This window comes from Lepisosteus oculatus, chromosome 20, assembly GCF_040954835.1.
Source record: "Lepisosteus oculatus isolate fLepOcu1 chromosome 20, fLepOcu1.hap2, whole genome shotgun sequence".
Taxonomy (NCBI): Eukaryota; Metazoa; Chordata; class Actinopteri; order Semionotiformes; family Lepisosteidae; genus Lepisosteus; species Lepisosteus oculatus.
This window is the reverse complement of record NC_090715.1, coordinates 4,463,707-4,486,086: the sequence shown is the minus strand read 5'-3', so window position 1 is coordinate 4,486,086 and position 22,380 is coordinate 4,463,707. Positions and strand designations below refer to the sequence as shown.

Genomic DNA, 22,380 nt, shown 5'->3' with positions numbered 1-22,380 from the left:
AAAGTAAACATGCCCCTTGATTCAGTAACGTGGAGAAAAGCATTAACATGAAGTAAACGCTTCCTTTAAGAGTTTTCAGTCTCTCACATCGCCTGGGAAAAATTCTGGACCACTCTTCCTTACAAAACAGCTTCATCTCGGTGACGTTTGAGGCATTCATTTATACACAGCTAATACTATTGTCACAGTTACTCCCATTATTACCTTAAGTGTTAAACCTATTAGCAATACCAGGAAACATGTTCCCTGACTCTAAACACATCTTGAGTGTTTGTGCGTGCATACATCACAGACTGTTTTCATTTTCTTTTGCACTTTTAAAATACTTCTTGGTTTTTCTCTTTTCCTTTATGCTTCGCTCTTCCCCTTGTACTTGTCTCCTTTATTCTGTTTCTGCAAGGTCCTCACAGCTCTAGTCCCAGTAAGGTACATAATAAAATGATCACGCCGGAGGTGTTCTGTACTTTTCTGTTATTTGAAGAATTCATTCCGGACCTTTTACTTTTTTTACCTGATTAATGATAGTGAAACATAATTCTGCAAAGGGATAATTACCATCATCTATCGAAAGAACCAGCATAGTGTTTATCAGATTAAAGGTTGCTATTCTATTTTTTAATGTTGTACTAGAGACTATTGTTCTCCCTTGATTCCTATAACATAATTCAGCTTGTTAAGGAAAGCTGGTTTGGCTTTCCGTAACAAAAAAAAAAAGTTGAAAAGTTGAAAGTTGAAGAGAGAAAATGTTGAATGCGCAAAATCAACAGACAGCCATGTAGAAGGAGGAGCTCATGTTTAACCCCTTTAATACCAGAGTACAGAGTGCAGTGGAATAACAAACAGCCACAATGCTGGGCACCGTGTTTCTGCTCTGGATTGGAGTCTTCCTCCTCTTCTTCCTTTGGAAGACCAGGAGGCCAAAGAGCTTCCCTCCTGGTCCTCAGCCTCTTCCTATATTTGGGAATCTGCTGCAGCTGAACCTCAAAAATCCAATGAAAGACTTTGAAAAGGTAACAGTAAAAACCCAGACTAAAGAAAATTGGGTGGATCTAATTTTGCACGTGCCAGAATTGCTTTGAAAGTTGTCGTGCAAAAATTATTGTGTCTGTTTTTAAACAGCTTGAGATATTCTGCCAGGGACACTAATGTGCTTTAAGCATTTGGCTGTGGTTTGAATTCAGTGTGATTTACAGGAAACATAAATAACATCCTTACTTCTCTTTGCTTGGAAGACTTGGCTGCAGGGTAACGTGTTTGTCTGCGCATGATAGATTAAACATTACTTTCAGGTTTTATTTCCTGAAGTAAATATTCAATTCTTACTAAGTTGAAGTATTTTCTTTAATATTTTTGGAGGTTTCTCTTGTCCATGGTACAGGTCTGGGGGTGCTCAGTAACCTGTCTCTGTCCTGTACTGTGTTTAGCTCTCAGAGCGCTATGGGAAGGTGTACAGTTTCTATTTTGGAGGGAGGCCAGCTGTGGTTCTGCACGGGCTGCATGCAGTGAAGGAAGCTCTTCTGACTCAAGGGATCGAGTTTGGTGGAAGACCTCAGGGGCTCTTAGTCAATGATGTCACCAGGAATAAAGGTAAGAGAAGGAGTTCTTCCACATTCCCTGAAACTTGCTCTAAAACATTTAAGGCATTAAGACACTGACAGTGCTTTATATTGCAGGGATTATTTACAATACTTGCTGCTCTCCTCTACACAAAGGTGTCTGATGTCACCTATCTGTCTGTTGCCTGCAGACATTCATTTCTATTTCAGTACATTTTATTCTCAGCTGTACAATGAGTGAGAGACTTTGCTCTGTTTCAGGACCTTTTTAAACCTGGTTATGTCACAGTTTTGTCAGCGACAACTGCAGGAGAGGTACAGTATCGCCACCTTGTGATTAGTACCCCTCATCACTCAAGTCTGTTTTCAGGTGTAATTCTAGTCAATTATGGTTCTGCCTGGAAGGAACAGAGAAGATTTGCTCTGACCTGTCTGAGGAACTTCGGGCTGGGAAAAACATCCATGGAGGAAAAGATCCTGGAAGAGGCTTCCCATCTCATCTCACACTTGGAAAAGTTCTCAGGTACAGACAAAGCCCTCGAAAGATGGGTTAAACATATGTGCCTGACCCATTATAAATTGACTGAAAGCTCCATTGTCATAATCTATTGGATCTTTACTTACATACCTTCCTAGAACACTCTAATACAGAGAGACTGAGAAGCAAACAAGAGCGTTCTAACATCAAGCAGGATAATGGCATAAAATGCAATGAACTACAAGGGGTCTGTGATGAACTGGTGTCCTGTCTAGGGAGAGTAATCTTAGGGTCTCAGTTCAGCCTGTTGTCCAGTAATTTCAGGACACGATTTTTGCTTTACCACGGAAAGCACTTGTTTGCTAATGGATGGATTCAAATATTTCATCATTTTCATCCTCAAAATCTTCCAACTATTTTGTCTAATTCAGGGTCAGGGGGGAGATGGGGCTATTCCCAACAGGCACTGGGCGCAAGGCAGGATGGGACACCAGTCCCTCGCAGGCCACACACAGACACAGACACATTCACACCAGGGTCATTTTTCCCTGAATCGATTAACCTGCCAGCGTGTGTTTAAACTGTGGGAGAAAACCAGGTCACACAGAAGAAACCCATGTGAACTCGTCCCCAGTGTTGTGATACTAACTAGTGTGTCACCAAGCCACCCATCATCATTTATAAAAAGATACAAACGAAGAAATGCTGTTTCCAACATTTAAGCAATTTATGATGAAAACATTTCTCTGCGTTAAAATAATTTTTAAAAGACTGGTTCCTACCCTCCTGTCTTCAATCTCGTCTGTGAACAGGCCAGTCCATGGACCCCAAAACCCTGTTCCACAACGCTGTGTCCAATATCATCTGTGCCATCCTGTTTGGAGCTCGATACAACTACGAAGATGAGTCTTTTCACTCCCTGATACGCATGGTTTGTGAGAACACAAAGATAGCGAATGGTCCCTGGAGTATGGTATGTCTGCTCTTGATCATAACTAACATTTCCTGTCTTCTCTCTAAACAGCTGTGTGAAATGTGGGATGATTGATGAATTGGAATAAAGGAGGTTTTGCATTTCATTACATGAGTACGAGAGGCCAGTTTGTGATCTGAAAGCAATTAAAACAACAGCACATAGAGAATAATGAGGACAAAGCACAATGAACAATGAATCCAGTGACTCCTCTTCTTACCATCACCTTTGCTTACTGAGCAATTACACTGATAAAGATGCTGATCCTGAGTGCAGACTGAGCTGTATGGTCCAGACAGACATTTGTAATCTGATTTCAGCTTGACTGTGGACAGGTTTTCCCAAGTGGTTGTGAACATTTGACACATGGTGGTTGGGTTTTTATTTGTCAGTCTGGGGTTTCTTGGTCCTCTGCTTTTCTGGGAAGCAGAGACTCCTGTGAGTTGTCAGGTGCCTGCAGGCTGGCAGTGACATTGCTGAGGTGCACCACTCCTGTGGACTGAGGTACCGAGGTCACAGAGAGTCAAAATGTACATGTCTGAATATATTTGGAGGTGGATGTGTTATAACAAGAATATAATAATGCTTACACTTATAAAAACCTTTTCCAGACACTCACATCAAAGTGCTTTACAGTTAATGGGGACTCTCTTCCACCACCCCCAGTGTGCAGCCCCACCCGGATGATGCAGTCATAGAGCTCCTGTACGCTCTACCCACACCCACTGTCAGTGGGGAGGAGAACAAGTACCCTGTGGCTTGTGTGCTCATACCTCCAAGTATCCATTCATTGTCTCTGCTTGTTAGCCTTGAAATCTACAGTCACTTCAAAGTCTGTGTGCAGTGCACTGTCCTATAGAATGAATGCATCAGGAGTTCTCTTCTCATTCTAGATTTATGACACAATGCCACTCGTGAGGCGCTTGCCCCTGCCTTTCCAGAAGGCCTTCAAAAACATGCGTGATCTAGAAGCCTCAACTTTGGCAAAGGTGACCGAACACAAGAAGACGCGTGTCCCAGGACAGCCAAGAGACTTCATTGACTGCTACCTCGATGAGATAGACAAGGTACTGCAGACATTTGTAAGGAAGCAGGGATTAGCAGAAAATTAGGGAAAAGTAAGGAGGGTGGGTTAGATTGAAAAGTTCTGGCTACACATAATGAGCAATTACTGATTATCATGAACCTGATAGGGGTTAACCACATTACACTAGTTAAACCTTGAGTAGGAGACATGAGAAATATGACTGCAGTTCATTAAGATAGAATAGCTAATTCCAGCTCCTGGTGGTCCAAACTGGACATTGTGCCTCCCACTAGACCATTAACGATCTTTCCCTGCTGTCTCTTTGCTGTCAGAGAGGGAGTGACGACTCCTCCTTTGACGATGAGTTTATGGTCGCCCTCCTGTTGGACCTTTTTGCTGCCGGAACCGACACCAGCTCCACGACTCTCCAGGCGGGCCTGCTGTATCTCATGTTGCACCAAGATGTTCAAGGTCATTGAATCACTCCCTGGTCAGGACATCCTGTGGAATGTGGTACATCCACAATGAGACAGAGAAGAAAGTGTTGTTATGTAATCAAAGCAAAAATTGCAAAAATTAAGGGGTAGCCACACTATGTTTATTACGATTGAGTATTATGCCTCCAATTGTATATTTCTTACAACAAATCTTCTAGCTTTCAGTTGTCGTGTCCCCCGTGTTCTAAACTAGCAAAGACATGACTCAGAGAAATAATTCTGAGTAGTCGGGGGTCTTAGGAACTGACTGCAGACACTCAGAGAAAGGGTTTCTGGCTGACAGCTCTGTCTCTGCTCTCATCAGCTCGGTGCCACCAGGAGATCGACTCAGTGCTCGGGGGGAAGCAGCAGATCTCCTACGATGACAGGCACAGAATGCCCTACACACAGGCCATGATCCACGAAACCCAGCGCTATGCCAGCATTGCCCCTCTCAGTGTTTTCCACGCCACCACCAAGGACACACAGCTGCTGGGCTACAGCATTCCTAAGGTAGGGTGCAATGCATGGTTATCTCCTACATTTCAAGCACGAACTAATGCTTACATGAGGAATTTGCTGTTTTCATATAATCAGTATTAGTAAATATGTTGACCTATCTGGCATGGAAGACCTAAATACAGTAAATAGTTGCCCACAGTTTTTCGAATACTAGATTCATCGCCCTGTAATGTTCTTCATTCTACCATGAGTACAAAAGCCTTGTTTCAGACAAAACTGATCTCAGCTGAACTTCCATTGTTTTTTCCTCTGCCAAAAGAGTTTTGACTGTTTGGTCACAGTCAATGCGTGCATGTTGGAGTTTGGACGTGTGAAGAAGCACATTTGTAAAAACTGTCTGTCTTAATGTTGAATCTTTTCCTCATTTTGCGGTTCCGTTGACCTGACTCAGGACACGATCATCATTCCCAACCTGAGCTCTGTGCTGCACGAGGAAGCCCAGTGGAAGTTCCCTCATGAGTTCAACCCCTCCAACTTCCTGAACGAGGAGGGGGAGCTTGTTAAACCAGATGCCTTCCTGCCCTTCTCCACAGGTGAGCCCCTCCACCGTGAGAGGAAGAATGTAACCTGTGCTGATGTTTAGGTTTGGAGTTTGCAAAAAACAACAACAGACGATGTGCAAAAAAAATCAACAATAGGCAATGTGCAAAAAACAACAACAGGCAATGTGCAAAACAACAAAAAGGTAACAGGTTATGTGCAAAATATACATCAACAGAATAAAATAAAGGGATAGAATTATGGGGAGAGAGCTTTTGACATGTATGGTAGAGGTAGATTTCAATGTGTGTTTGGGGTTTTGGTAAGAAAGAAAGGAAGAAGGCACTGTGAGGTTCAGATCATAGGTGAGAGGTGAGGTGAGAGTGAGAGAGGCTGGGAATTTAACAGTTTGATAGTGCGGGGGTAAAAACTGTCTCTGAGTCTGGTAGTCCGGGCCCGAATGCTCCGGTACCCTTTTCCAGATGGTAGCAGATCATAAAGTCTGTAGCTGGGGTGTGTGGGGTCTTTGGTTATGCTTAGAGCTTTCCTCAAGCGCCGTCTGTCATAAATGTCCTGGATAGATGGGAGGGCAGCCCCAGTGATGGACTGGGCAGTTTTCACCACCCGCTGTAGGGCATTGCGGTCAGCAGCACTGCAGTTGCCATACCACACTGTGATGCAGCCTGTCAGTGTGCTTTCTGTAGTGCATCTGTAAAAGGTAGTGAGGATCTGAGGATATCATGTTTCTCACTTGTCTGCTGGCTGTCTTTCTCTAATCAGTTTACCAGTCAGGTGAAGTAACATCACTTGAAGTGTCAAGTGTTGCACAATTCTAAAACAGTCTGCAGTCCTGAGTGAAAACCTGCAAACAGGAGGGCCACACTTGTGACTCTAAGCCAGATGTTAGAGTGCAGGTCAAGTCAGTCCTGCTGGCTGAGCACTGCCTTCCTCTGGCAGTGAGAGTTCAGGGGAAAGTCTGTGGTGGAGCACAATTGACCCATAATGCATTTCAAGGCTGTGGTTGCCAGGGCAACAGAGAGTGGCCCTGAGGTCACCGCTGAGCTGGGCTTCTGTCCCACAGGGCCGCGGGTGTGTCTGGGAGAGGGCCTCGCCCGCATGGAGCTGTTCCTCTTCTTGGTGTCGCTGCTGCGTCGCTTCGAGTTCTTCTGGCCCAAGGACAGCGGAGAGCCGGACCTGGAGCCCCATTTCGGGCTTATCCAGGGGCCTAAACCCTACAGGCTGGGGCTGAGGCTCAGGGGAAACCAGGGAGGCTGAAGAGCAGGGCCTGGTTCCCCTCACTATGCCCTGTCCACAGGATTGTGCAGCCTGGGGCTCCCTGTTCCTACAGGTTTGAGAACTAGTAGGGTTAGAAATGGGAAATCTTTCTGAAGATAAACATTGTAATAATATAATCATTAATAAAACGCAAACACTTTCAGTGGTTCGTATGTACAGCCTAATGCACAAGGCAACACAGCCTTGCTGTCTCTGGTGTCTGTACAGTGGCAGAAATGCAATCTGATTCTTCAGATTGGTCAGTACTATGTTACTGTTAAAGGACTGTTTACCTGATTTTGCTATGGAAATTATAAAACCTTCTTATTCACATTTAATAAATCTCAGATTTACATTTGATGTTTGCATTGTCTTTATTTCATTGTCCTATCAGTTCATGCTGAACGTGGTCATGCAGTGTGAAGCAGGAATATCCAGTATTTAGGGATATATTGGGATGAAAGGGATTATTTGCAGCCATATGAAGAGGAAAGTACACCCTCTTAAGATTCTATGGTTTCATATATTAAAACATATCTGACCTTCTCTGAAGTCCTCACCACTCCTAACAGAGGATAAATCTAACCTCATGTGACAAATAACACATGCACTTTTTACTTTGTCAATAGTTATTAAACAGATATATCGGCCAACATTCAGAGACCTTGTGTGAAAAAGTAAACGTACCCCTTGATTCAGTAACGTGTAGAAAAGCATTAACATGAAGTAAATTCTTCCTTTAAGAGTTTTCAGTCTCTCACATCGCCTGGGAAAAATTCTGGACCACTCTTCCTTACAAAACTGCTCCAGCTTGGTGATGTTTGAGGGCATTCATTTATGCACAGCTAATACTATTGTCACAGTTACTCCCATTATTACCTTAAGATGTTAAACCTGTTAGTAATACAGGAAACATGACCAACTAAGCTATATTATTTCATTCTTAATCTGCCCTGTTAATATTCATCATAACCAAGTCCCTCCAAAATAACAGCATTACACCTGGCATGTTGTTGTTATATAATGATTTGTGTTTCCTCATCTTAACCAGGTGAGGCTGCACATTGGTGGTGGTGGAGGGGGTCCCCATTACCTGTAAAGCGCGTTCAGTGGAGTGTCCAGAAAAGCGCTATAGAAGTGTCAGTAATTATTAATTATTATTATTAACATATGCTGCCCACTTTCAGAACCTTAAGAAGTGAAGGTTTGGACTTTCACCTGTGCTCCAGGTGTGTTAGTGGTTTGGGTGGCATAACCATTGTGGAAGGGAATCTCTTTCTTCTTTTCAGATGTGCAGAAATGAGTACAATCTAAAGGTTTAGCAGTGAGAGGCAACATTAAAACGCTTTCTATTAGGTTAGCACGTACTTGAACAGTGTCCGCCTTTATATCAATTGCCATGTTCTGTTTTCATGTGATCTGAGAATCACAGAGCTGAAATCCCTTCATTTTATCTGCTCTAATCTGTCCCCTGATTAACATATGTCCCCTGACTCTAAACACATCTTGAGTGTTTGTGCGTGCATACATCACAGATTGTTTTCATTTTCTTTTGCACTTTTAAAATATTTCTTGGTTTTTCTCTTTTCCTTTATACTTCGCTCTCCCCTTGCACTTGCCTCCTTTATTCTGTTTCTGCAAGGTCCTCACAGCTCTAGTCCCAGTAAGGTACATAATGAAATGATCACGCCGGAGGTGTTCTGTACTTTTCTGTTATTTGAAGAATTCATTCCGGACCTTTTACTTTTTTTAACTGATTAATGATAGTGAAACATAATTCTGCAAAGGGATAATTACCATCGTCTTTCAAAAGAACCAGCATGGTGTTTATCAGATTAAAGGTTGCTATTCTATTTTTTAATGTTGTACTAGAGACTATTGTTCTCCCTTGATTCCTATAACATAATTCAGCTTGTTATAGAAAGCTGCCAAACCAGCTTTTCGTGAAATTTGAAGAGAGAAAATGTTGAATGCGCAAAATCAACAGACAGCCACGTAGAAGGAGGAGCTCACGTGTATATACCCCTTTAATACCAGAGTACAGGGTGCAGTGGAATAACAAACAGCCACAATGCTGGGCACCGTGTTTCTGCTCTGGATTGGAGTCTTCCTCCTCTTCTTCCTTTGGAAGACCAGGAGGCCAAAGAGCTTCCCTCCTGGTCCTCAGCCTCTTCCTATATTTGGGAATCTGCTGCAGCTGAACCTCAAAAATCCCATGAAAGACTTTGAAAAGGTGAGAGAAAAACCCAGACTAAAAGTGCGAATTCTTAGTCTAAAACTGCAGAAATACTGCAGGGAGAGGGTTTCTCTGAGTGGATCTAATTGTGCACATACCAGAATTGCTTTGAAAGTTGTCATGCAAATCTTATTGTGTCCATTTGAAACAGCTTGAGATATTCTGCCAGGGACACTAATGTGCTTCAAACATTTGGCTGTGTGTATAAATCCAGTGTGATTTACACAAGGAAACATAAATAACATTCTTACTTCTCTTTGCTTGGAAAGGCTTGGCTGCAGGGTAACATGTTTGTCTGCACATGCTTGATGAATAATATTATCATTATTTATTTACTGAAGTATTGCATCCTTAATAGTTTGAAGTATTTTCTGTTATATTCTGGAAGATCACACCAAAGGATTACATCGAAACACAGAACTTTCTCATGCAGAAAAAGAGAATTGCAGTGCATTAAAGATATTTCTTAGTTTTAATTAAAAAATAATATTTTCCTTTGAGTAAGCTTTGTGCATTTCATACTCTGTGCACACTGTAGGTCTCTCTTGTCCATGGTACAGGTCTGGGGGTGCTCAGTAACCTGTCTCTGTCCTGTACTGTGTTTAGCTCTCAGAGCGCTATGGGAAGGTGTACAGTTTCTATTTTGGAGGGAGGCCAGCTGTGGTTCTGCACGGGCTGCATGCAGTGAAGGAAGCTCTTCTGACTCAAGGGATCGAGTTTGGTGGACGACCTCAGGGGCTCTTAGTCAATGATGTCACCAGGAATAAAGGTAAGAGAAGGAGTTCTTCCACATTCCCTGAAACTTGCTCTAAAACATTTAAGGCATTAAGACACTGACACTTATTGCAGGGATTATTTACAATACATGTTGCTCTCCTCTATATAAAGGTCTGTTTCAGGACCTTCTTAAACCTGGTTATGTCACAGTTTTGTCAGCGACAACTGCAGGAGAGGTACAGTATCGCCACCTTGTGATCAGTACCCCTCATCACTCAAGTCTGTTTTCAGGTGTAATTCTAGTCAATTATGGTTCTGCCTGGAAGGAACAGAGACGGTTTTCTCTGACCTGTCTGAGGAACTTTGGGCTGGGAAAAACATCCATGGAGGAAAAGATCCTGGAAGAGGCTTCCCATCTCATCTCACACTTGGAAAAGTGCTCAGGTACAGACAAAGCCCTCGAAAGATGGGTTAAACACATGTGCCTGACCCATTATAAGTGGTCTGAAAGCTCCATTATCAGAATCTATTGGATCTTTATTTACATAACTTCCTAGAACATTCTAATACAGAGAGACTGAGAAGCAAACCAGAGTATTCTAACATCAAGGAGGATAATGCCATAAATGAAACAATGTACAAATGGTGAGTGATGAACTGGTGTTCTGTCCAGAGAGAGTTATCTAGGGATCTAATTTTGTCTCACTGGGATCCATCGTTTTGTTTACACCCTCCCATCCATCTATTTCCTACCTGCTTTATCTAATTCAGGGTCACGGGGGAGAAGGAGCCTATCTCGACAGGCAACGGGGCCTTGTGTATCACAGGCCACACACAGACACAGACACACTTACAAACACACCTCTGGGTCAATATTCCAAGAAGTCAATTAAAATAACAGAATGTCTTTGGACTGTGGGAGAAAACTGGATCACACAGTAGAAACCTATGTGAACATGCAGAGAACATACCAACTCCATACAGACAGCACCCCAGTTCCAGAATTGAACTCAGGGACCCAGTACTATGATACTAACTACTGTGCAACCAAGCCACCCATCACTTTTTTTACAAAAAGATATAAACAAAGAAATACTGTTTCCAACATTTATACAATGTATGATGAAAACATTTCTCTGCGTTAAAATAATTTTTAAAAGACTGGCTCCTACCTCCTGTCTTCAATCTCGTCTGTGAACAGGCCAGTCCATGGACCCCAAAACCCTGTTCCACAACGCTGTGTCCAATATCATCTGTGCCATCCTGTTTGGAGCTCGATACAACTATGAAGATGAGTCTTTTCAGTCCCTGATATGCATGGTTTGTGAGAACATAAAGATACTGAATGGTCCCTGGAGCATGGTATGTCTGCTCTTGAACATAACTAATATTCCCTGTCGTCTCTCTAAACAGCTGTGTGCAATGTGGGATGATTGATGAATTGGAATAAAGGAGGTTTTGCATTTCATTACATGAGTACGAGAGGCCAGTCTATGATCTGAAAGCAATTAAAACAACAGCACATAGAGAATAATGAGGACAAAGCACAATGAACAATGAATCCAGGACTCCTCTTCTTACCATCACCTTTGCTTACTGAGCAATTACACTGATAAAGATGCTGATCCTGAGTCAAGACTGAGCTGTATGGTCCAGACAAACATTTGTAATCTGATTTCAGCTTGACTGTGGACTGGATTTCCCAAGTGGTTGTGAACATTTGACACATGGTGGTTGGGTTTTTATTTGTCAGTCTGGGGTTTCTTGGTCCTCTGCTTTTCTGGGAAGCAGAGACTCCTGTGAGTTGTCAGGAGCCTGCAGGCTGGCAGTGACATTGCTGAGGTGCACCACTCCTGTGGACTGAGGTACCGAGGTCACAGAGAGTTAAAATGTACATGTCTGAATATATTTGGAGGTGGAAGTGTTATAACAAGAATATAATAATGCTTACACTTATAAAAACCTTTTCCAGACACTCACATCAAAGTGCTTTACAGTTAATGGGGACTCTCTTCCACCACCCCCAGTGTGCAGCCCCACCTGGATGATGCAGTCATAGTGCTCCAGTGTGCTCTACCCACACCCACTGTCAGTGGGGAGGAGAACAAGTACCCTGTGGCTTGTGTGCTCATACCTCCTAGTATCCATTCATTGTCTCTGCTTGTTAGCCTTGAAATCTACAGTCACTTCAAAGTCTGTGTGCAGTGCACTGTGCTATAGAATGAATGCATCAGGAGTTCTCTTCTCATTCTAGATTTATGACACAATGCCACTCGTGAGGCGTTTGCCCCTGCCTTTCCATAAGGCCTTCAAAAACATGTGTGATCTAGAAGCCTCAACTTTGGCAAAGGTGACCGAGCACAAGAAGACGCGTGTCCCAGGACAGCCAAGAGACCTCATTGACTGCTACCTCGATGAGATAGACAAGGTACCGCAGACATTTGTAAGGAAGCAAGGATTAGCAGAAAATTAGGGAAAAGTAAGGAGGGTGAGTTAGATTGAAAAGTTCTGGCTACACATAATGAGCAATTACTGATTATCATGAACCTGATGGGGGTTTACCACATTACACTGGTTAAATCTTGAGTAGGAGACATGAGAAATCTGACTGCAGTTCATTAAGATAGAATAGCTACATCCGGCTTCTGGTGGTCTAAACTGGACATTGTGCCTCCCACTAGACAATTAACGATCTTTCCCTGCTGTCTCTTTGCTGTCAGAGAAGGAGTGACGACTCTTCCTTTGACGATGAGTTTCTGGTCGCCCTCCTGTTGGACCTTTTTGCTGCCGGAACCGACACCAGCTCCACGACTATCCGGGCGGGCCTGCTGTATCTCATGTTGCACCAAGATGTTCAAGGTCAGTGAGTCACTGCCTGGTCAGGACATCCTGTGGAATGTGGTACATTAACAATGAGACAGAGAAGAAAGTGCTCTTGTGCAAAAATTAAGGGGTAACCAAACTATCTTTATTACGATTGAGTGTTATCCCTCCAATTGTATATTTCTTACAGCATATCTTCTAGCTTGCAGTTGTCGTGTCCCCTGTGTTCTTAACTAGCAAAGACATGACTCAGAGAAATAATTCAGAGTAGCCGGGGGTCTTAGGAACTGACTGCAGACACCCAGCGAAAGGGTTTCTAGCTGACAGCTCTGTCTCTGCTGTCATCAGCTCGGTGCCACCAGGAGATCGACTCAGTGCTTGGGGGGAAGCAGCAGATCTCCTACGATGACAGGCACAGAATGCCCTACACACAGGCCATGATCCACGAAACCCAGCGCTATGCCAGCATTGTCCCTCTCAGTGTTTTCCACGCCACCACCAAGGACACACAGCTGCTGGGCTACAGCATTCCTAAGGTAGGGTGCAATGCATGGTTATCTCCTATATTTCAAGCATGAACTAATACATGAGGAACCACATTTTTTCGAATACTAGATTCATCACCCTGTAATGTTCTTCGGTCTACCATGAGTACAAAAGCCTTGTTTCAGAGAAAACTGATTTCAGCTGAACTGCCATTGGTTTTTCCTCTGCCAAAAGAGTTTTGACTGTTTGGTCACAGTCAATGCGTGCATGTTGGAGTTTGGACGTGTGAAGAAGCACATTTGTAAAAACTGTCTGTCTTAATGTTGAATCTTTTCCTCATTTTGCGGTTCCATTGACCTGGCTCAGGACACGATCATCATTCCCAACCTGAGCTCTGTGCTGCACGAGGAAGCCCAGTGGAAGTTCCCTCATGAGTTCAACCCCTCCAACTTCCTGAACGAGGAGGGGGAGCTTGTTAAACCAGACGCCTTCCTGCCCTTCTCCACAGGTGAGCCCCTCCACCGTGAGAGGAAGAATGTAACCTGTGCTGATGTTTAGGTTTGGAGTTTGCAAAAAACAACAACAGACGATGTGCAAAAAAAATCAACAATAGGCAATGTGCAAAAAACAACAACAGGCAATGTGCAAAACAACAAGAAGGTAACAGGTTATGTGCAAAATATACATCAACAGAATGAAATAAAGGGATAGAAATTATGGGGAGTGAGCTTTTGACATGAATGGTAGAGGTCGATTTTCAATGTGTGTTTGGGTTTTTGGTAAGAAAGAAAGAAAGAAGGCACTGTGAGGTTCAGATAATAGGTGAGAGGTGAGGTGAGAGTGAGAGAGGCTGGGAATTTAACAGTTTGATAGTGCGGGGGTAAAAACTGTCTCTGAGTCTGGTAGTCCGGGCCCGAATGCTCCGGTACCCTTTTCCAGATGGTAGCAGATCATAAAGTCTGTAGCTGGGGTGTGTGGGGTCTTTGATTATGCTTAGAGCTTTCCTCAAGCACCGTCTGTCATAAATGTCCTGGATAGATGGGAGGGTAACCCCAGTGATGGACTGGGCAGTTTTCACCACCCGCTGTAGGGCTTTGCGGTCAGCAGCACTGCAGTTGCCATACCACACTGTGATGCAGCCTGTCAGTGTGCTTTCTGTAGTGCATCTGTAAAAGGTAGTGAGGATCTGAGGATATCATGTCTCTCACTTGTCTGCCGGCTGTCTTTCTCTAATCAGTTTACCAGTCAGGTGAAGTAACATCACTTGAAGTGTCAAGTGTTGCACAATTCTAAAACAGTCTGCAGTCCTGAGTGAAAAACCTGTAAACAGGGGGGCCACACTTGTGACTCTAAGCCAGATGTTAGAGTGCAGGTCAAGTCAGTCCTGCTGGCTGAGCACTGCCTTCCTCTGGCAGTGAGAGTTCAGGGGAAAGTCTGTGGTGGAGCACAATTGACCCATAATGCATTTCAAGGCTGTGGTTGCCAGGGTGACAGAGAGTGGCCCTGAGGTCACACGCTGAGCTTGGCTTCTGTCCCACAGGGCCTCGGGTGTGTCTGGGAGAGGGCCTCGCCCGCATGGAGCTGTTCCTCTTCTTGGTGTCGCTGCTGCGTCGCTTCGAGTTCTTCTGGCCCAAGGACAGCGGAGAGCCGGACCTGGAGCCCCATTTCGGGATTGTCCAGGGGCCTAAGCCCTACAGGCTGGGGCTGAGGCTCAGGGGAAACCAGGGAGGCTGAAGAGCAGGGCCTGGTTCCCCTCACTATGCCCTGTCCACAGGATTGTGCAGCCTGGGGCTCCCTGTTCCTACAGGTTTGAGAACTAGTAGGGTTAGAAATGGGAAATCTTTCTGAAGATAAACATTGTAATAATATAATCATTAATAAAACGCAAACACTTTCAGTGGTTCGTATGTACAGCCTATTGCACAAGGCAACACAGCCTTGCTGTCTCTGGTGTCTGTACAGTGGCAGAAATGCAATCGGATTCTTCAGATTGGTCAGTACTATGTTACTGTTAAAGGACATGTAACCTGTTACCCATTATCTGTCTGATTTGTTTTGTGAAACTATAAAACCTTCTTCTTCACAGTTAATAAATCTGAGATGTAGAATCGATGATAGCATTGTCTTGATTTCATTGTGCTATCGATTCCTATGGAATGTGGAATTGTAGTGTGAACTGGTACTAAAACATTCTGCAAAGTTACAATGTTGTCAGCATCATAGCATCATCTGACAGAAGCGTTACAGAAGTTGTTACGTTGTTCTGAAGAACAGAGCAGAAAGTGTGTGAACGCAGTTCCTTCCTTTCGTCCCATCTGGGAATCATTCTGCTTCAGTTACACCTCTACAGTGGCCTTCAGCCTGCTCCCTGTAAACTTTCACCAAGTCAAGCAAAGTAAACATTAACCACCAGATTGTGAAATCACACATCACAAGCTTTTCCATTCCATGATCATCTGCATATTCGTTTTTCACTTCCAGTTGTTTTTCTATTTATTTGCAAGTCTTTGTTTTGAATCTGTGCCTTTTGATGTAATTTTGCATTAGCACTTAAATTACAGTACTAAGTAAGGCTGCTCAATGCGCTGATCATAGGTTTCCTGTAAACAGCTTTTCCCACTTGTTTTTTTGTTAATGAACTGACAATGTACTTCAATTTTTTTTTACACTAAGCAGCATTAATGCAACAAATGCTGTTGGTTCCAGAACTCCTTTGTTTGTGTTTTTAATGCCTCAGGGTATATTTGAATTCACTAAGGCCAGTGAAATATGATTGCATTGCGTATGAATGCAAACACTCTCCTTATATAATTGAAGGGCTGTTACCACCTCGGGCTCTCCTAGTTCTTGTTCTGTCATGACTCTTTAGATATGATCGCGTAGACGTTTAACCTACTTGGGCAGGTCTGGACAACTGCCAAATTCCTGTGAAGGTCAGGCAAAGAATTGTATATCCTGACACTGAAAATCAATAGGCAAATTTGAAAAAAATATATATTTCCACCCCTGAGAATTCTATTGACATAGAACATGAAGATAAACTACAGATCCAGGGGCCTCTGGGGCACTGTACTTAAATGTCATGCTTCCTTACATTTTCATATTTATTATTACATCACATGTAGGATTAACCGTAAAACTTAATTTACTGTTATTCAAACCCCTCGGTGAGCCCATAGGAGCACCTGCTGTACATGTTTTGTACATAGGGTCCATGAGCATTGTCAATGTCACTGGGTGGACCCTGACGGACAATTCAGTTCATCTGTAAGGTGCACAAGTTCAATGAAACGCTCGTTTGCACGTATGCTCCAATACAAGGACATTAAGGAAACACCAACCCATAAACAGAGACCAGCAGCAGCATCGGCAACGAAGTTAAATAACGTACAACTTGAATCCAAGCCAGCACAAGCAGTGGGAAAAAAAGCATCAGTGTGAGTCGGTGATAGAGGCAGAAATCAATAACCTGACAGTCTGTGGGAAGAAGCTGTCTCTGAATCTGGAGGTCTGTGCTTGTATGCTCCTGTAACGCTTACCAGAGGGCAGGGGAAAGAAAAGTGAGAGACCGGGATGATTGTTATCCTTAGCAATACTTCCTGCCTTCCTGAGACAGTGAGGTGTAAAAATGTCCACAACAGAGGGGAGCTGGACAATGGACTGGGCTGACCTGATCACCCCTTGTAATGCCTTTCGGTCGGACAGCCAGTCACCCAGTGGGACAGCGGGGTGTCGAAGGATCCTTTCACAGCTAACACACTGAAATACGTGGAAGGTAAGTCAAGGTGCCCCTCCTGACCAGCTCTTTCACCCACTGGGTGAGCAAGTCCATTGAGGTTCAATCGCCTCATTGTGCTACAGCGCCATCTGGTGGACAGAAGGGGAAGCAGGCAGGATGAGCAGCAGGGAGCTGGCTCTATTGCAGTGCACTTCCAATTCACCCCACTGATATAATAATAATAATTGCTTACACTTATATAGCGGTTTTCTGGACAATTTGCAGCATCCACCTGGATGATGCAACAGCAGCCATAGTGCACCAGTACACTCCCCACACAGCAGCTCTCAGTGCGGGAGGAGAGCAGAGTAATGAAGCCAATTCATAGATATGAATATGAAGCCACAGGAATCACAGACTTGATTTTGATAAGTTATTTCATTTAACATTATATAATTGTTATATTGTATAAGTTATGTGTTTTATATAGCGCCTTTCATGGTACACAATTAAAAAAATCTAGGTTTTGTTACACAAATAGTTCGTTTTAATTTTACTGTACTGTCCACTGCTGTACAATATCACTTCATATTAAAACTAAAGGTGCAGCAGTGCACTGCAGACAGGCATGTTGATATGTTCACGAGGCTGAAGTTGGCTTCTTATTCGCCAGCTTTCTATTCACGTTTTTCGTATCAGGCAAACACATTCATTTTGAAACAGTGTGCACAGCAACTTTCCCCACTGTGCCAGATGCTGTCACCCGACAAACAGTCTAGACCTTTCTCCAGAAAGTTAATTTAATGTTCAAAATTATTCACCCCCACAGCAACTGTGTCTGCTGGCGCGCCGGCCAGCTCCTCCTCCTGAACCAGGAAGTACTCCTGTGCGCGACACCACGTGTGAACAAACCACGTGAGCCCGCGTTGAGCTTGTCAACTAAGAGCGCCGCCGAGTATTACTAGCGAGGTCAATAAATATATAATTCCTGCGTATGTGACAGAAGAATTTCACATCGAGGGGAATGGCATCAGACGCAAAGAAGCCCAAGGTTTGAATCTAAAATTACTTTGTTCTCCGTGTCGGTTTTTGGCGGCCATCTCTACAGACATGTTTGGTTTTTTCCGTAATTTCATATACGCCGCTATAAATAAAGGTGCAACGGTATCATTTAAAAATATTGCTGTTGTTATTTTTTTTTTTTGCAAGACGCTGGACTGTGTACTGTGCTGCGATACACACTCCAGGGACAAGGGGGCTTAATCTCAAAGAGACACTTGGTCACTGCAGGGATTATCTGAGCTCTTGTCCGATGTGTGCGCGTCTCTGTTCCAGCTGGACTCTGGCGGGCTTGCGGAAGGCTGTGTGGACGAACCTCTGCAGAACTTTTTGAGCTGGTGTGAAGATGTTGGTCTGAAACTCAGTGCGAAGGTAACGAAAGTGTTACTAAAGAGCGCTTTAATGATGTAAAGGGGCGGAGTAGGATGGTTCGTAGTGGGCTGTAGGGTCACCTAATTTTCGTTGCGGCTTAGTGGTATCCCTGGTATCCTGGTTCTGGAGGGCAGCAGTCCACCAGTTTCTATACTGAACATATAATGGCGGTTGATTCAAATAAAGGAGTGAAACCGGAAGACCAGGTGGCCTTTTGTGCCCAAGAGCGAGTATCGGTGTTTTAAATAAACAGACCAACTGGGCCCCACAAACCCAGTGAATAAAGTCCTTCACCCCTGCCACAGCGCACCTGCTGGAACTGAAACATTTTTTTTTATTGTTCAGCTGTGAGTCGTGCTGACAAGTGTTTGCCTGTGCCCTTGGTCAGGTCTGCGTGAGCAAGCAGGGCACAGTGTCTGAATACGGCATGCTGGCCCGGGAGGAGATCAAAGAAGGAGAAGTGATCTTCTCTATCCCCAGGACGGCTCTTCTGTATCAGGAAACCAGCAGGGTGAAGTCTGTGCTGGAGAAAGGTAAGAGAGCAGGCCCAGGCCAGTCTTATCCAAAGGCAGCTCAACTTGGTCATTTCGTAGTACTTTTACGAGTATTTTATCTGGCCCGCCTTCTTGAGATGTCCCTTGTGATACCTGTGGGTACAGTTCTCCATGCCGTTCTTTCTGACTGGTCTTTCCCGATGCAGAGAAGCAGTCCTTGTCGAGCCCATCAGGCTGGGTGCCGCTGCTCTTGGCGTTGATGTGGGAGTACACCTGTCCGGATTCTTACTGGAGACCCTACTTGTCTCTCTGGCCAGACCTCAAGGCCCTTGACCACCCCATGTTCTGGTAAGAGCAATGGAGGCGTCAGTCCCGCCCTCTTGTTACTCCGGCTCCTTCGGGTTTGTGAAGCCTTTCCTGCTCGCTGAGCAGCTGTGAAAATCTTGATCACTTTCCTTGCAACTACACCGCTGTGCTGTTTCGTCCAGTGCTGCAGACGGACAGTACGGTCAAAAACAAGGAAGACGCAGGGCCGACAGGTCCACCCGCCGCTGATCTGCATTAATAGTCTCTGTGGTGTTCCGCAGGTCGGAGGAGGAGAGAAACCGGCTTCTTCAGGGCACTGAGATCCCAGAGGCAGTGGACAAGGATCTCGCCAACATCCAGAAGGAGTACAATGATATCATCCTGCCCTTCATCCGGTCCCACACGGAACTGTGGGACCCAGAAAAACACACGCTTGAGCTCTACAAGAGCCTTGTAGCGTTTGTCATGGCTTATAGGTGAGAGGGGAAGACTTCTTGGTTCAGCCTTGGAACGGTTGTTTTCCGACATTGTCTGGTCATTTTAGGGCAGTCTGCTAGTGTTCCCCTCGAGCCATCTTTGATGCCCATGTTAACCTGCAGTTTCAGAGCAAATCACTTCCGCGTGAAAGGAATTCTTATGCGATTGTGTTTGGGGGAAACGGGTTTGTTTCTGCCTCTTGCTGCTGGAGGTCGTCTAACAGGCAGCTGCAGTTTGTCAGCCCTTATGTTGCACCCAGTGGCGCTCCAGTGCTTGGGTGACACTGCACCCAGCACTCCAGGTGAGGTCTGATCAGAGGCTTGTGTTTAGCTTTGTCAAGCCGAGCTCAGAAGTCCTTATTTTGCCAAGGGTCTTGCCTCCTGCATGCTTTTTCAATCTAGAAATATCTTTTCTGCAGGGCACTAAAAATTGAACGTAATTCCTCCAGAAACAAGACCGTTACAGAATCACAGAATTGAACCAAAGGGGCTGCCTATAAAGTACTTGATACAACTCCTTGTCTTTCTGGGCTAGCTCCCAGTGAAGCAGCTGCCATGCTTTATTTTCCTGACCCCCGTCTCTCTCCCCTGGGCAGCTTTCAGGAGCCCCTACAGGAGGAGGAAGAGGATGATCAAAAGGAGCCCAACCCACCCATGATGGTGCCCATGGCTGACATACTGAACCATGTCTCCAATCACAATGCCAACCTTGAATACTCACCCGTGAGTGGCCCTCGCATCCACACAGAGCCCTGCGTTCCAGATGAAAGTGGACACTTGTGAACACACAAGCTAATGCTGGCTATGACATTGCTCACACATTGGTGATATTAAAGCAGTGAGCTTGCACAATGTCGTTTCAGGAGCATTTGAAAATGGTGTCTGTCCGTCACATCAAGAAAGGAGAGGAGGTCTTCAACACCTACGGCCAAATGGCCAACTGGCAGCTCCTCCACATGTATGGCTTTGTAGAGCCGTACCCTAACAACACCGATGACACTGCCGACATCCAGATGGTCACCATTTACAAGGCCGCCTTGCAAGGTGAGCAAGCCTCCCTGAACCTGTTAGTTATGCAGATATCCGCACAATTTAAAAGGTAAACTGGTACTTGATGCAGAATGATCAGGAAACGGATTCAGTTTTAGTGTTTACACAGCGCTTTTCCACCTCAAGAATCCCACTTATATGATGAAAAGCAGATATTGTGCATTAGCAGCCCCATACACAGTAGATCAGAGTTCAGGGCAGACAGCTTATATAAGATCAGAATGGTATTAAGACAGGACATGAAGAAAACGCTCCAAATTTTCATGCCATGAGATCTTTAATAGATAAGTAGTTTGGGACCTGTCATGCCCTGGTTTAGAGCAAAGAGTGCCACTTGTAGGGGTAACCCAGTTTTCACTTAAGGTCTCCCCTCTCCATCCTGATCAGGCCCTGCTGTGGTTGGGTTAAAAGGTGGCAACAATGGAGGCATGTTAAAATGTGTAAGATAGCTCAAGGCGAGCAGTGGTTTGATGAACAGTCATGACTTTCCTTCCGTGTAGCTGCTCAGGCCAACTCGGAGCGTGAACTGGTGGAAGAGAAGTGGAGGCTGCTGTGCCAGCTGGAGATGGTGGGAGATGAGGGTGTGTTTATCTTCGGCCAGTCTGGTTCACTGACCGACGAGGAACTGTACACAACACTGAAGGTAAGCAGTTAGGAAAGAACAACATTCTGTCCGCGGTAGATGGTTTTAAGTTCTCCTCAAACACAGCTTTCTGTTATTGTACTCCTGTATCAAGTAAAATTAAGAATTTTATAAAAACCTATGTCACACCCTTCCAAGCTCTACCACATTACATAAAGTGCAAAAGTACTACTGCTAATTACATTACCATGAGGTCACATCTTAGGAAAAAGTATGTAAAACACCACGTTACCTTACTGCCAATGCACAAACCTGCTCCTGTGTTTTTCCAGGTCTTGTGTATGGCTCCAGAAGAGTTTGAAGAATTTAAGGAAAATGAGGGCTGGGAGGAAGCAGAAGAGGATGAGGAGGAAAAGATGGTTTTTGCTTTGTCCAATGAGGGAATCCCTGACCTGAACCCAGCCTGGAAACAACTACTCCATGATAGTGCTTTGCTTACCCTTACAGGATACAGTGCGGATTTGAAATCTGACAAGGAGCTTTTGGACAATCAGGAGTCATACAGTTGCTTGAGCAGCAGGGAAAAAGTTGCCCTTCAGGTGCGGTATGGGCAAAAGATGATCTTACACCAGCTCCTTGAGCTGACGCACTGTAACCTACCATGAACTACCAACATTCTGGGTAGGAATTGGGAAAAAATTACCTTGAGACTATACACATTTTTCCCCCCACTGCAGAAAAACCTCTAGGAGTTCTTATTAAGCAGTACAAGTGCATCAGGCCTGGATTATTTCAGGAGCATAAATGCAGGACTGGGCAGCATGGAGGTGCAGGGATTAGCATTGCTGCCTCACTGGGTTCAATTTTGGACCTGGACTGCAGTCTGTGTGGAGTTCATGTTCTCATATTTGTGTGGGTTCCTCTGACTGCTCCATTTCTTCCTACAGCCCAAAAACATACCAGTACATGAACTGGCTTCTAGAAAAGTTTGGGATTAGGTGTGTGTGTGTGTATATGCACCCTGTGATGGACTAGCAGTGTCCTGCCTTGCACCCATTACTTACAAGGCCAGACTCCAGCTCCCATGCAAACCTGAATTGGAAGAAGTGGTTAGAAAATGGATAGCGGTTTTCATTTGCCCATCTCCTACAGCAGATCATAACCTTAGTTTCCCCAATAAATTACTGATGCATAACAGATGTTTTCCTAAGAGGTTGAAGTTTACTTTTGTAATATTAAAGCTGAATAAATCACTTCACAAAAGATAAACAAG

At 44.4% G+C, this 22,380-nt stretch overlaps 3 protein-coding genes across 3 annotated transcripts; all 3 read left to right on the top strand.

The window, feature by feature from the left end:
- Positions 1–825: 825 nt before the first annotated feature.
- LOC138224367 (cytochrome P450 2C55-like) lies at positions 826–7,145 on the top strand. Its single transcript, XM_069181311.1, has 9 exons — positions 826–1,010; positions 1,425–1,587; positions 1,927–2,079; positions 2,847–3,007; positions 3,901–4,074; positions 4,367–4,505; positions 4,836–5,023; positions 5,424–5,565; positions 6,594–7,145. Exons 1-9 carry the CDS (start codon positions 849–851, stop codon positions 6,785–6,787), a joined length of 1,476 nt encoding a protein of 491 aa, XP_069037412.1. The 5' UTR covers positions 826–848; the 3' UTR covers positions 6,788–7,145.
- A 1,679-nt stretch (positions 7,146–8,824) lies between these two features.
- On the top strand, positions 8,825–15,161 carry LOC138224366 (cytochrome P450 2C55-like). The gene is made up of 9 exons (XM_069181310.1): positions 8,825–9,020; positions 9,630–9,792; positions 10,032–10,184; positions 10,942–11,102; positions 11,995–12,168; positions 12,461–12,599; positions 12,912–13,099; positions 13,416–13,557; positions 14,590–15,161. The coding sequence occupies exons 1-9, from the start codon at positions 8,859–8,861 to the stop codon at positions 14,781–14,783; spliced, it is 1,476 nt and encodes a 491-aa protein (XP_069037411.1). The 5' UTR covers positions 8,825–8,858; the 3' UTR covers positions 14,784–15,161.
- A 2,500-nt stretch (positions 15,162–17,661) lies between these two features.
- Positions 17,662–22,379, top strand: setd6 (SET domain containing 6, protein lysine methyltransferase). Its single transcript, XM_015368498.2, has 9 exons — positions 17,662–17,818; positions 18,103–18,198; positions 18,587–18,731; positions 18,899–19,040; positions 19,280–19,474; positions 20,071–20,197; positions 20,338–20,518; positions 21,025–21,167; positions 21,440–22,379. Exons 1-9 carry the CDS (start codon positions 17,792–17,794, stop codon positions 21,770–21,772), a joined length of 1,389 nt encoding a protein of 462 aa, XP_015223984.2. The 5' UTR covers positions 17,662–17,791; the 3' UTR covers positions 21,773–22,379.
- The last annotated feature ends 1 nt before the right edge of the window (position 22,380 follows it).